General features: G+C 39.6%; 1 protein-coding gene and 1 long non-coding RNA gene across 2 annotated transcripts in view; both read left to right on the forward strand.

The window, feature by feature from the left end:
* Positions 1–3,990, forward strand: part of LOC110208724 (uncharacterized) — a 91,474-nt gene extending 87,484 nt beyond the window's left edge. The window contains exon 2 of the long non-coding RNA XR_002324613.2: positions 3,429–3,990. This is a non-coding gene — a long non-coding RNA (uncharacterized LOC110208724). The remainder of the gene's footprint in view (positions 1–3,428) is intronic.
* Positions 3,991–11,483: 7,493 nt separating this feature from the next.
* Positions 11,484–13,736, forward strand: part of RALGAPA2 (Ral GTPase activating protein catalytic subunit alpha 2) — a 417,261-nt gene continuing 415,008 nt past the window's right edge. The window contains exon 1 of the mRNA XM_020989297.2: positions 11,484–11,771. Within this exon, the coding sequence (XP_020844956.1) occupies positions 11,666–11,771 (106 nt within the window). The 5' untranslated portion in view covers positions 11,484–11,665. The remainder of the gene's footprint in view (positions 11,772–13,736) is intronic.

A 13,736-nucleotide genomic window follows, 5' to 3' on the forward strand; every position in this document is an offset into this window, starting at 1 on the left:
GGGTGATCGAGGTGGGGAGACACCCAGCAGCAGCAGGGCAGATGACAAGGTAGCCAGGTGTACATCTGGAGGGGATATGAAATATGGCCTTGTCTGGTGGTCTGGGACTGGCTAGATATAGGGGACAAGTTGAGTTTGCACTGGCTCTTTCACCATGAGACAGTAATGTCTCATATGTTTAAATAATGAGACACGAATAGAATGTTGTTGATAAAGGAAAATGAAAACATATTTAAAACAGAGAATATCATGATTGAAGAGTACAGCTGTATAAACATCTGGTTGAATACATTTAGAGAAACACTTGAAATTTCTTTTCCTTTAGGCATTATTTTTAGCTATGATGACCATATTTTCTGTACCAAAAATATGAGCACATGTTATGACAAAGAATATTCTTTTTGTCAAATTCCTTAAAAGTACACTTTCTTTTCTTGAAATCAGAACTACCTATGAAAATTTAGGCACTGCTAGAACATTGCATTCAGATTACTATCAGGGCATTCTTTTGACATGCCTGGCAACAAAATGTTTTGCCAGTCAGTATATAGAATCAGTATATTTGTTGTGGCTAATTGAATCTTCAAAAATAATTCACTCAGTGGAGTAGAGCTGGGAGAAATAGATACACTCTTATACTGTTAATAAAGCTTTGGATTATTTCAATCTTTTTATAAATTAATCTGTCAGCATATAATAAGAATTACAAAAGCGATCATACCTTTTGGTCCTGTGATTCCCTTCTTTAACTACTTCTGACAGATATTTTTAAAAGGGAAAAAATATCTAGTTGTACAAGAGTTGTGTAGTGGCTTTACTTGTAACCTCCTTGTCTTGCCCCAACCCCCCCCCAAAAAAAAAACCAAAGCTGAAAGCAGACAATATGTCTAACATGAGGAGAATAATTTATATTATATATAAAATATCTTATTTACGTAAGTTTAAATATAAATTTATTTATATATTTATTTATATTTTATTATATCATCATATATTATTTTATATGTTGTATTTATATTATATACCAGACATCATATATTAAAACATAATTATACATTCTTATATAGTATATTATTAAATGTATTATATTTATATATTACATATAAATTTAAGTATAAATTATATTTTATAATTTTCACCCTGGAAAAACAAAGTGGATAAAAACACATATTGTTGAGACATAGGGAAGGTTCATGAATTTCTCCATTGGTATATATGTCTTAGGTAGGCACTAGAGAGAAGCCATGGGCCCAAACTTGAAAAGAAGGAGGTACAGCTGAATGGCGTTTTGGAAAGTGCAGCACTTTTAGTGATTCCAAGCCATTCACTAGCACAAAAGCCCAAGTTTTTAACATTCATATTTTACCAATAATTTTTTGTGACTTTCAAACCATGGGACACCATAACTGCAGAAGAATCAAAATTGCTGGTGACTTAAGAGTCAATAAAAGGATGCATGATGGACTTATGGAGGCAGTAGTGTACTATCAACGGCAAAATGCACAAGCAGTCATATTAAAGACATCAAGCGCATGTTTGACAACAAGAGGAGGTGGGTCAGTTATGTGTAGAAAGTGAGAGATTTCAGGTGGATAGTCCAACTGGTACATGGATACACCAGAGGAGTGGGGGAGGGGGGAGGGAACACTAATTTATTCAGCACCTACTATGTGCAAGGTACTATGCTAAGTGTTTTACATATATTATGTCATTTGATCCCCACAACAACCTTGTGAGGTAGGCATTATTATTATTATTATTATTATTATTATTATTCCTGTTTTACACTTGGGGAAATAGAAAGTTGAGTAAATGCTCTTTGGAGAATTTATGGGAAAATATGGGCAAGAATCACATAGGATGAGAAGGTATAGAAAGATTGCAATCTGTCTTGATGGAGGAAGTAGCCACAGTGATGAGATCATACATCTATTAAAATGTTGAGGTAACAATTTAATGGGACAGCTAGGTGGCACAGTGGGTAGAGTGGTGGGCCTGGAGTTAGGAAGAGTCATCTTCCTGAGTTCAAATCTGGCATCAGACATTTACTAGCTGTGTAACCCTGGGCAAGTCACATAACCCTATTTACCTCAGTTTCTTCATCTGTAAAATAAGCTGGCGAAGGAAATGGCAAACCACTCCAGTATCTTTGCCAAGAAAACCCCAAATGGAGTCATGAAGAGTCAGACATAACTGAAAATGACTGAACAACAACAAAAATCAATTTAATAGAGTCAGAGAATCTCCAATCCAAACCTGAACAAGAATTTCCCTTTACTATGCACTTATCAAATACATTCGGCCTTTTTTTGAAGACCTTTAGTGAGGAAAAATCCACTCCCTCTCAAGCTTGTCCCTTTCATGGTTGTACAGCTTAAATTACTAAGAAGTTGTTCCTTGCATCAAGTTGCAATCTTGTAATTTGCAAGATTGCAAGTTGCAATCCTAAGGCCAAAATAAAAAATATAAGGCCAATATAAAAAATCATTTTAATGCAAAATGACAAATATGAAGAATATAAAATATGGAAAGAATCAGGATACACATACACATACACAAAGATAGGACTATATAAAAATAACAACAATAAAATCTGGTAAGTATGCAGAGGAAAAAGATCAGAAGGGGCACTGAAGCAAATGTGATGTTATTTTATCAATTTTTATATATGTACATTTTCTTTTTAGTAAAATGAAAAGCATTTGAAGTATATATTTTATATGATTCTTTTGTTGTTTATTTGGTATTTTGGTGGCTTTTTGCTTATTAATTAATAGGCATTTAATAAGTGCTGACTGTGAGCTGGGCATTGGGATCACAAAAATTATTTTTTATATAAACATTCATTTTTTTAAAAAATGTATTTTATTCTAAGCTTGAGAAATAAAACAAGAATTTCCATAACATCGAATAGGAAATGAATTTAATATTCTATATACTTAGTACATCATTGGTACTCATTGAGAAGTTTTTTTCTATTACTAGACATTCCAACTTTACTAAACATTCAGAGAAAAAAGTATGAGCTTTCAGACTATAGAAAAAACAATCACCTTTGATAATTTGAGATATTTTTAATCCTAAGAAAAAATTAGTCTTGTATGTTATTTTCTAATATGTGGAAATTTATATATTCGCGAAGTGTTTTTAAAAGGAGAGAAATATACCAAATAAATTTCATGTGGTTGGTCACAATGCTGTTAAAAGAAACTGAAAAGAGTTTATAAATGTGATGCTATTTTAAGTAAGTTTTATATTACTTGGAGAGGGATCAAAATCACATTACTGTTAAAATACATTTTTAATTAGTACATATTTAACCAAATCAGATTAAACATTTTTATTCTTTTGGGGTTTTTAATTTATAAAGAAAAAATACCACAAATGAGTATATCATAGGTTTTCTCAAATGTTCTTTTTTAAAACAGAGGCTTCTGGGTTAGTCGTTTTTGAAAGGATTCATGCCATTTCAGAACCACAACTTCTTGAACAAATATTCCGGATTGGATTTAGTGTCATCTGGACCTTCAAAACAGCGAATGGTGAAGCAAAATTATAGAAGCTGTCCAACATCTTCTGAGTGAATGTAATGAATGAATAAAGTGATGATACAGCAGCATCGCTGACAGGAGTCTGGTGGGCCAGATTATCCAGTAATTCCACTGAAATTCCAATCTGTGCAGCAGATAGAGTCTGGGTAATACTCATAGCTCCAAAAGGGTGCTGGCGGCCTTTCTCAGCCTCCTTGCCACCAAGCAGCCAAACATGGCTGGTGGCATCTCTTCCTCAGAGTGGGAATGAAAAGAAGTCCAGGAACAAGTGAAGACAGTGACAAAGAAAAGATTACAGGGGAAGTAGAACCCACCATACTTGCAGGAAGTTTCCAGAAGATGAAGCCACTTGTTTTGCCAGTAAGCTACCTAGTGATTGAGCCATTCATCCTGTAACCTCTCTGTATCATCTATCTTAATAAACACCCTACTCAGAAGAGACACAAGATACTCATTTGAAAAATAAATACAGTGGCTAAAAATCAAATTTCCAAATATCAAAGTTAACACCAAAAATCCATGAAACTTGGATTAGCATGTTGGCTCTAGATATTTTGTTAATCTTAAAAAACAAAACCCCTGACATTTTCAGCTGAGTGGGAAGATTGGAAAAATAGAAGTAGAAGAATTCTTTAGTTATCTCAATACCTGTTGATATCATCCATTCTACTTCTGAACACAGCACTTGTTGGAATGTCTTCTTTATACTAATTTGAAATTTCCTTCTCTGCAATTTCCCCTGTCCCTACAAGTCACTTAATTTCTTTCTGCCTCAGTTTCTATAAAATGGGCATAATAAGAATACTCATCTCCAGAACTGTTGTAAGGATAAAATGAGATGTTTTTCAAGTACTTTGTAAACCTTAAACTACTATACAAAGGCTAGCTGTTACCATTATTATTAGCTACTATGGAAGAAGTATGAGATGATGATGAAATAATATTTGATTTTACAGTCAGCAGGGAGCCACTGGAGTTTACTGAAGAGGGAAACTGAGTGATAAAGCCTGAGCTTAAGGAAAATCACTGTTAGCTTGTGGAGGATGGATTGGAGAGGGGAAAGATAAGGCAGGAAGACCAATTAGCACATAACTTCAATAGTTCAGGAAAAGGGTGATGATGATCTGCACCGAAGTGGTGATTCTGTGAGTAAAGATAAGGGGATGGATGTGAGAGAGGTTATGGAGGTAGAAATGACAAGATTTAGCAACTGATTGGATATGTGGTGTGAAGGAAAGTGAGGAGTTGTTGGCAAAGCCACGGTTGTAAACCTTGAGCACTGGAAGGGTGGTGGCACCCTTGACAGTTTATAAAAATGGTAGGCTTGGTGGGAGAGGGTGAAGATAAGCTAAAGGAATCATAATCCAATGACTAGGCTCTTCACCTACACTGAAGGAAACCAGCCCAGCCTACATAAGACAGATGCTGCTCCTGCAATATCCCATTCTTAATGTCAAAGCCCCAAAATTTTTCCAGGGGATCTTCCACCACTAAATTAGTCTCAAAACAATTCTGACCTTTGGAAGAAGCCTAGCATAAACAACACTGGAGAAGGAGCTTTATACAAACAACAAAAATATAAAACAATCTTGCACAAGTATAATTCATAGGGTGGAGGTAATGCCAGGCGCAATTCAAAATAGATCTCCTAGCATAAAAATAACTCCGATGACCAGGAGCATTAAGAGGAACATTGGGTCCAACACCACCACTGAGTCCCATTGTAGGTCTATTATGTAACAAGGTAGCTAAGGGTCATGTCTCTTGCATACAACCTGTCCTGGGATCTGAATTAATATTGGGACTCATCTGCTCTACCACCAACTCAGTGTTTGCAGCCAAACCTCCTCCTTGGCTCCTGGGGTTCCCCATCATGAGGGTGATACTACATTTTGGCCCCTTTAGAGGCCCCTACTGAGGGGTTATCTCCTCTTTATCCTTGGGGATTAGATGAAGACTCCCCCTTGTTTTCTTCCCGGGACTATTGCCATAAGTCAGCTAAAGGATCCCCCCCCCTTTTTTTTCAGGTGAATTCCCAGTTGCCATGATTATGAAAAGTTAGTTTCAACTTCCCCATATTGTCAATGAGCAAAGTATCTCCCAATAATTCCAGATCTTGGAATTATCTGAACTATCTTATGAAAAAGGAAGCCTGCCAATTAAAGACTTAGACTGTTTCCAAGGGTGTAGAGAACTTTCTGAAGCAGCAGAAACCTCAACACCCAGGTGATTCAGCACAGAAAATGAAATAAGGAAAGACTAGAGAGGACTTAATGGGAATATGTTTCAAATTATATCCTTATCAGGGGAATCTTCCTGAAGGACAGTGCAAGAAACTGCTGGACTCCTTCTTCTGGATATGAAAGACAAAGTCTCACAGCTTTCAAACCTCAATTATTGGCATGTTGTCTTTAAGTCAAAGTTGTCTTAAAAGTCCATTTCAGAATTAAATGATACATGCTCACTGAAGATCATATGGAAGATGGGAAGCCAAAAAATGTGACGTCAAAGGGCTCAATATCAGGATTTCTTCAGAGAAAAATGGGTGCCCTGATCAGAGGCAATGATACAGAGGAATCCATAAGGCATAAGCATATATTCTACAAGAACTTTGATGGTGTCTGCTGTGGTGGTAGACTTAACTAGTACCCACCACTTGCCACTCATATGAACTAATATTACGGTCTCTAGGGTCTCTGCTAGTGTGTTTTCATCTGGCCCATCCAGCATCACATCATCAATATGGTGCTAGATATTGATATTGTAAGAAAGCGGGGCCCCTTTCAGATCTTTGCCCAACAAACTATGGCTATGTGAAGAATTTAAATAACTCTGAGGAAGAATAGGGAAGGTATACTGAATTCCTTTCCAGGGAGAAGTAAACAGCTGACTAGTCTCATCTACAAGGGGAGGAAAAAATCACTGGCAAATTTACTAACTCCACGACATTCACCCAGGACCTGGGCTACCTGGTCTACCACATTGACAAGGTCAAGATCATCCAGAGCAATTGGTAGACAACTGCATTCAGCACATGATAATCTACTGTAAGTTGCCAGATATCTTTTGCCTTCTTCTTTGGATGCCCAACTAAATACACCTTATAAGGAACATAAGGAGGTAGGTTTCTATTTACTTTCTTTGCATCTCCTACCATTCTCACATGGTTTTCAGTCTCTTTATTTATTTGGTAAAGGTCGATGGAAGGTCAGCAAGGAAAAATAGGAAATAGTAGGGGAGAAATACCTAGAAAATGGAAGATCTACAGAGAAAAGGAATGGAGAAGACACAACAAAGTAATTACTTCACAGAATTTCGGAGTTGGAAAGGACTTTCATGGATATTTAGTCCATACAATATAATAAAAAGAATCCTCACTCCAATATTCCTGACAAGTAGTCATCCATCTTTTTTCTCGAAGACCTCCAATGAGGGGGAACTCAGTGTCCCTGGAGACAGCCCAACTCTACTTTTGTAAAGTTCTTGGACTGCCAAGTTTTTCATGACATCAAACCTAAATTTGTCTCTTTGCAACTTTCACCTTTTGTTTCTAGTTCTGCCTTTTAGGGCCAGAGAGAATTTTTCTTCCATATGACAGTCCTTCAAATACTTGATAGAAAACAGTCATGTCTCCCCTGAGTTTTCTGTGCTCCAAGTTAAACAACCTCAGTTTAATGCACCCTTGTTTTATTTTCATGTCAAAGAGGAAGAGTACTAGTCACTTAGAATTATAGGAAGACATCTTACAGGTGATCTAGTCCAGCCCCTTTCATTTTATAAATGAGATAACAGAGACCCAGATTGATGAATGAATGCATGATTGAAGGAATGAAAAAAAAAGCATATATTAAGCTCTGTGCTAGGTGCTGGAGACAAATACAAAAGTGGAGATAGTTCTTATCTTTAAGAAGCTTATATTCTCATAGGAGGAAACAACATGTATAAGAGAGTGGTGGCCAAGGAGGGATGTTTTGATTTGAAAAATTGTAGGAAGGATGAGTGGAGCCACAAAGATTATGGTTCTAGAACTGGAAATGGGGGTGTGGTATGTCTGTAAAAGATAAGGAGGGTCTGTACAAGGCATCCGGCAAAATCTTCAGGCAATAAAGTGAAGTATGTCTAGAGCTGACATAGATGTACTGTGCCACATGAGGAAGTCACCAAAAAGGACAGCAGAATCCAAAATGATTTGCCCACAGTCAAAAAGGTAGCATCAGAGTAGAATTCTTAGTGAGAGAAAATTGTAGAGACCAAAATGGCTCACTTATGATGCTGTGTAGGCCACTAACTTCATGGGCCTTTTTCTTCATTTGTAAAATGAGGAGAGCAGAGAGACCACAGGTATCTTCTAATTTCACCCCTTAATTGCTATGGATGAGGAAACTGAAGCCTAGAGGTTGACTGACTTGTCCAGGGTCACAGAGGTCATAAGTAGGAGAGTTGTGATTGGAGCCCAGGTTTTCTGATGTTCAGCTTTGATTGTTGTTTTTTTTTTTGGGAGGGTTATTTATCTCTTGTTTATGTTTTGCCTCCATGTCTACATGATAAAATTATAACACAATAATATAAATAATAAATAATAATATAAATAATATAAATAAACGTCACAGGAACCTTGGGTATGAGGACAGCCCCCTAGATCACTGGCCCTTCTTCCTGCCCAGCCCCACATCATTTGGGGAAGTAACTCCTGTAGAAAATGGATCCTCACCAACTGTCAAACACATGCCACACATAAAGCAGGCAAGCCAGCTGAGCTGAAGCAGCAGGGCACCCCAAGGAAGAGACAGGAGGCAGTATGTGTTAGGCAAATCAAACTACCACTGCTACCACCTTGACCACCATCTCCCCTCAGACCTTGGATGGAGACTTCCCAAGACTCTGAATCAAAAGCCTTAGGGACAGCAATGCTTCTGGCAATATCCAAAGCTATTATCTTGGGAAACAACCCCTGTGGAGAAGCAACCTGCTAGCTACTCCTGCAGGTCCTACAGCCACACTCAAAAAAAAGGAAAGTTCTTGCCACCAAAGTCCTTGGCATTGTCAAATGGTTTAACATCAGGAATGGATATGAATTTATCAGTGGAAATGGCTTTAGGGTCATGACCATGGGACCTTTTCATTGGATTTATAGCTGACACTCTCCATATAGGTTGTCTCTCCCATAAGAATATTAGCTCCTTGACAGCAGGGACTGTCTTAGTGATTAGCACATGCTAACTACTTAACAAATGCTTTATTTATTCATTCATAAATTAGCAGAAGATAGGATCTGTTTCTAATACCTTTGAATTCATAAATAGTTGTGGATGATGGTACAGGGCTTTCCCACAAATGGTAAATTTGGATTATGCAGGGGATAGTGCCCTAGGCCTAGAACCAGGAAGATATGAGTTCAAATCCAGCCTCAGATACCTACTAGCTGTGTGACCCTGGGCAAGCCACTTAACCACTATTTGCTTCAGTTTCCTGATCTGCAAAATGGGGATAATAATAGCACCTACCTTCCAGGGTTGTCATGAAAATCAAATGAAACAATAATTGCAAAGCACTTAGCACAGTGCCTGGCACATATAAGTATTATATAAATGTTAGCTATTTTTATAATTATCCAGTTAGTGACTTCTTTCCTCTTCTGATTCTTCAAACCCAGGGATCTTCAATTCTTTTCCTAATTAGGAGCAGTTTTTTATTTCATTCAGTTCTTATCATCATTGTTGCTGGAACTAGGGTGAGGATGAGGGTGGGGTGCTGACAGTGTAGATCACTGACTAAGTAGGGCAGTGAAGGAGTGCAAATTAGTGGCTGGGAATGTTGAAAGTACAAGTCAATGTTGCGGAATAAAGCAGAGTAGTGGCTGTGATAGAAACTAGATAAAGCTCAAAGATTAAAAAAAAGCCTTCTGGGGCCCCTCATTTTAGCTACTTTTGTGCTTTTTTGTATCTCTAAAAGTAAAGTACAACTATACATGCAGTGCTTTAAGGTTGACAAAGCGCTTTCCTCACAACCCTGTGAGGTAGGTAGCATAAGTCTTATTTTCTTCATTTTACAGACGAGGAAACTGAAGAGAGAGGTTATGTGCCTTGTTCATGGTCCTGTGCTTCATATCTAAGCTCTCATTTAAACTCCAATTTCTTCCCTCCAAATTCAGTGTACTTTCCAGTATAGCAAACTAACTCTCAACCTCAGGCTTTTCTATTTTTTAAAATACGTCTTGGCAGCATTGTACTTGCATTCAAGAGAAGACTTGAAGTAAAGAACTAAAAAGAAATTTTCACGTTATCTCTTGTTTTCAGGTATTGATTCTGTTTCCTCAGATCAGATAAAAATGAACACTTGTTATAACAATGTATGACCCCCCCCACCTGAAATGCCTAGGATTGCCAACAACTTTTGTTTCTAATATACTGCTCCAATATATTATTGGAGGAGATAGAAATTTCTTCTGGGGTTGATGAATCAGGAAATCCAATTCTAGTGAAATTTTTTTGTGTTTGAAAAAGACCCCATACTGCATCTCAAAATTCTACCCTCAGGGAAGGAGCTGATGACCTTAAAAAACTTAGTGCAGTGTGAGTCAGATCTCACAGGTTCTATTTCTGGTTCTGCCACTGGAATATTACATGACCTTGCATAAAAAAAGAAAAAAAGTGTGCATTTTCTCCAAATAATAATCTTCATTAATCCTCAGAACAATCCTGGAAGCTTGATGGTAGGTAACTTTAACTCATTTTAAAAGCTAAGAGGAATAGGTGATAGAGTCATAGACCTAGTAAGGAAACTGAGTGAAGTGACTTGCTAAGTTCCCACAGATAGTAAGTAAGCATCAGAGACAGGATTTGAACCCTCTGACTTAGCGCACGTGATCTTTCCACTGTTATCAAGCTTCCTTCCATTGCTCCATTGCCCAACGACTCAGGGGGCGTCCGAGGTTAAAATGAGAATCTAATAATCCAAATTTACAGCCTAGTGCAATACCTACACGGGCTGTCACACCCAGTCAGCTGACTGAGACAGTATCCTTCTGAGCTGGAGGACCCAAGAATGCTGATTTCAATTTGAAAATGCCAAAAATTCTTCTGCATTGAGTAAATATGAGGAGCACAATTTTCTATTAAAATAAAGGATTAAAATTGCCGGTGGCCCAAACATCTACTCCCCAAACGGAGACTCGAATTACTCCTATAAAGACAACTTGTAGGCTTCTAGCACTGAGATGACGTGATTGTGTCCTACTAACCCAGCAAACTGTGCGTGCCTGGAGGGTAAAGTCACTACAAGTCCCATAGTGCAACGGGGCGAGGAGGCGGAACAAAGGTCTCCCTCATACCCGCTTAGGATAGCTGGCCTTGGTTTGGAAGACAATCCCTGGGCTCGGTTCAATGAAGGACTACATTTCCCAGCAGGGCGTGTGGCAAGTGCTAAGATGATAGGCAAGGGAGGGGCGATGGAAACATCTCACGCAGACCTCTTCTTCCGTACCCTGCCAAGTGTCACTTGGCACTTTGCACGCCGGGATTTGTAGTTCCGGAGCTGTTCGGGGGGTAGTTAGTCTTTGTCGCGCGCTTCTCAGCCTTCTTCTTCTTCTTTTTTTTTTTTTGGTTGAGGGTAGGAGGGGGAAGAAGGAAAGAGGCGCCTCGTTTGTAAGACTCCTGCGCTTGCGCGTTGGGACCTTGGTGGGGCGGGGGCGGGGCGGAGTCACGGCCAAGGAGAGCCTGGACTGGCTGAGCGCGTGAGTTTGTGGATGGGGGGGGGCCTGCTGGTCGCCTTCTCACGTGGTGTAGGGCTGGTCAGTTCCGTGTTGACACCTCCTTCCTTCCCTCCTCCCCCTTTTCCCCATGCCGGGCCCCTCCCCTCCTTCCTGGAGCCCCAGAGGAGGGAGCCGCGGGCAGGCGGCGGCCGTGGTGGTTTTGGGGGCAGTGGATGAGTGGTCGTGGCGGGTGGGGGTGGGGGAAGCGCTCGCGTGGGTAAGAGTGTGTGTGAGTGAGTGAGTGTGTGTGTGTGTGTGTGTGTGTGTGCCCACCTCGGCGCGGCAGTGACCGTATGCAGTAACCCGGCGCAGCGGAGGCGGCTACCTTTCCCCCGAGGCTCGGTGCTCGGGCTCCCGCAGCGGGATGTTCTCCCGGAGGAGCCACGGGGATGTCAAGAAATCGACCCAGAAAGTGCTGGACCCGAAGAAGGACGTGCTGACTCGCCTGAAGCACCTCCGAGCGCTGCTAGGTGAGGGGAGGGGGGTCGTCCCGGCGCGTTGCTAGGTGACCGGGGGCGGGGGAGACCCCGGGGGCGGGGGCGCACGCGGCTGGACTGGGGAAGGGACTTCGGGGCTCAACCTGCCCCGCGCGGCGCGGAACTTTCCCAGAGGGCCACCTTGCTCACCCTTTGGCGGGGTAGAAAACTGTCCGGAGTTTCCGGGTGCTGAAAGGAGCGTCTTGGAAGAGGCTCCCAGGTGGTGGTGGGGCCCCATAAAGAGGAGTACGGGGTACACTCCTCCCCCCAGATCCCCTCCACAGTTCTCTGGGAGAGACAAAGTGAATTGGGGCTTGGAGGGCGAAGAACTGAGCAGCGTTGTTTTATTTATGACTGTCATTGGCTTAGCACAGTGCCTAGCGCTTAATAAATATTTATTGAATGTAATTGAATTGGACTGGCTACATCGCCGTTTAAAAACAAAGGTTCCTGCAGTGGGTCTGGGCTATTGGATCTCATAGGTAACCCCCAGGGCTAAGGACAGCCTTTGCCCTCTGACCCAGAAGCAAGGGCACCAATTGGTCACAACACACACTCCAACTTTTCAGTCGTAGCTGGCTGTGAAAAGGTTGAGTTTGTATTTTGTCATCTGCTCCGGAGTTGAGAGAGGATTCACCCTTCACACCTTTAGAAATAAAATGATGATGATTTTATTCCTTCCTCAACTTTTAAGGGCTGGTGGTGGGTCGTGCGTAGTCTTCTGATGGGTGGCACCGTAGTTGATAATGATGCCAACCCATCTGGGTGTGAAGTGCTGGCAATACTTCCTGTCACTTTGAATAGTGCATGTATTCTTGCTGATGAGTTGGGTTTTGGCTTCTGGCACAGATGCTTTGTTTTGGTTTCCATTTTCTTATCTTTCTTGACTGTTTCATTTAAAATGAAAACTTTTTTTTTATCGTTATAGATTGCTTTATCCCTAATTGTATGGCAACCAAAACCAAATTAAGGTGTATTTTTTTTAAGAAAAAGTTTGACAAAGTCTTAATGTGACCATTAACATCCAGACTTAAGCATTTGACTCATAGACTAAATAATAATGGTGCAGTAAGATTTTTGTTTTGTTTTAATAAATGAAGATTTTTGTAAATCTAATTAGCGTAAGAATTGCTGGTCATTTTCACTTAAATTCCTTCTCACATTTAGACTCTCTGACAGGAAAAAAGCAGATTATACTGCATAAAATTATCCTGACTCCTATTCCATGAAGATTACACAATCTTGGTTTAAAATGAAAGAGATAAAAATGCTTGTTGACTGACTTGTTTATTGTTAGTGACTTTAATAAGCTAGTTTATAATTTTGATGACACTGAGCACTGATTTACTTTGTGCATTAAACTTTCCTACTTCTCTCTTCGGGGTGCCTTGTGTAGTATTCTAGATTAATAGTAAATGATCAATACTACCAGCTAGTGATATTTTTGTTAAAGTGCAAATTGAAATGAAAGCATTTGCTAGGTGAATGTTTTGTCTTAACTTTTGTTCTGTTTGAGCCCACAGAATTGACTATATTTTGTAAAGTCTGGTCCGATTTAACCTAGTTCACTTTAGTTTTTCAGGCAAAAGTGTATTCCTACCACTTTCAAAAAGATATTTTTTAATCTACTCTGTGTTAATTGTTTCAATGTAAGGGTTATTTCTCATTTTAAGACACCTCATCATATACTTTGATCTATGAGGCTTTCATGCTGCCAAAATCATCTTTACTTTTGTGAAATTCAGAAGGTAGTATCAATTTTCTCATTAATTGTATGCATGTATTTTTGTATGATGTGACAGTCATGATTAAGTACATTTGTTTGAGAGAGAGAGAGAGAGAGAGAGAGAGAGAGAGAGAGAGAGAGAGAGAGAGAGAGAGAGAGAGAAATTTAATTATTTATTTACAGCCATATCACATACCTTGCTTTGGTACTACTTTTAGAAGCTGAACATTTAA

The sequence above is a fragment of the Phascolarctos cinereus genome, unplaced genomic scaffold (assembly GCF_003287225.1).
Source record: "Phascolarctos cinereus isolate Bilbo 61053 unplaced genomic scaffold, phaCin_HiC Scaffold_2;HRSCAF=192, whole genome shotgun sequence".
Lineage (NCBI taxonomy): Eukaryota > Metazoa > Chordata > Mammalia > Diprotodontia > Phascolarctidae > Phascolarctos > Phascolarctos cinereus.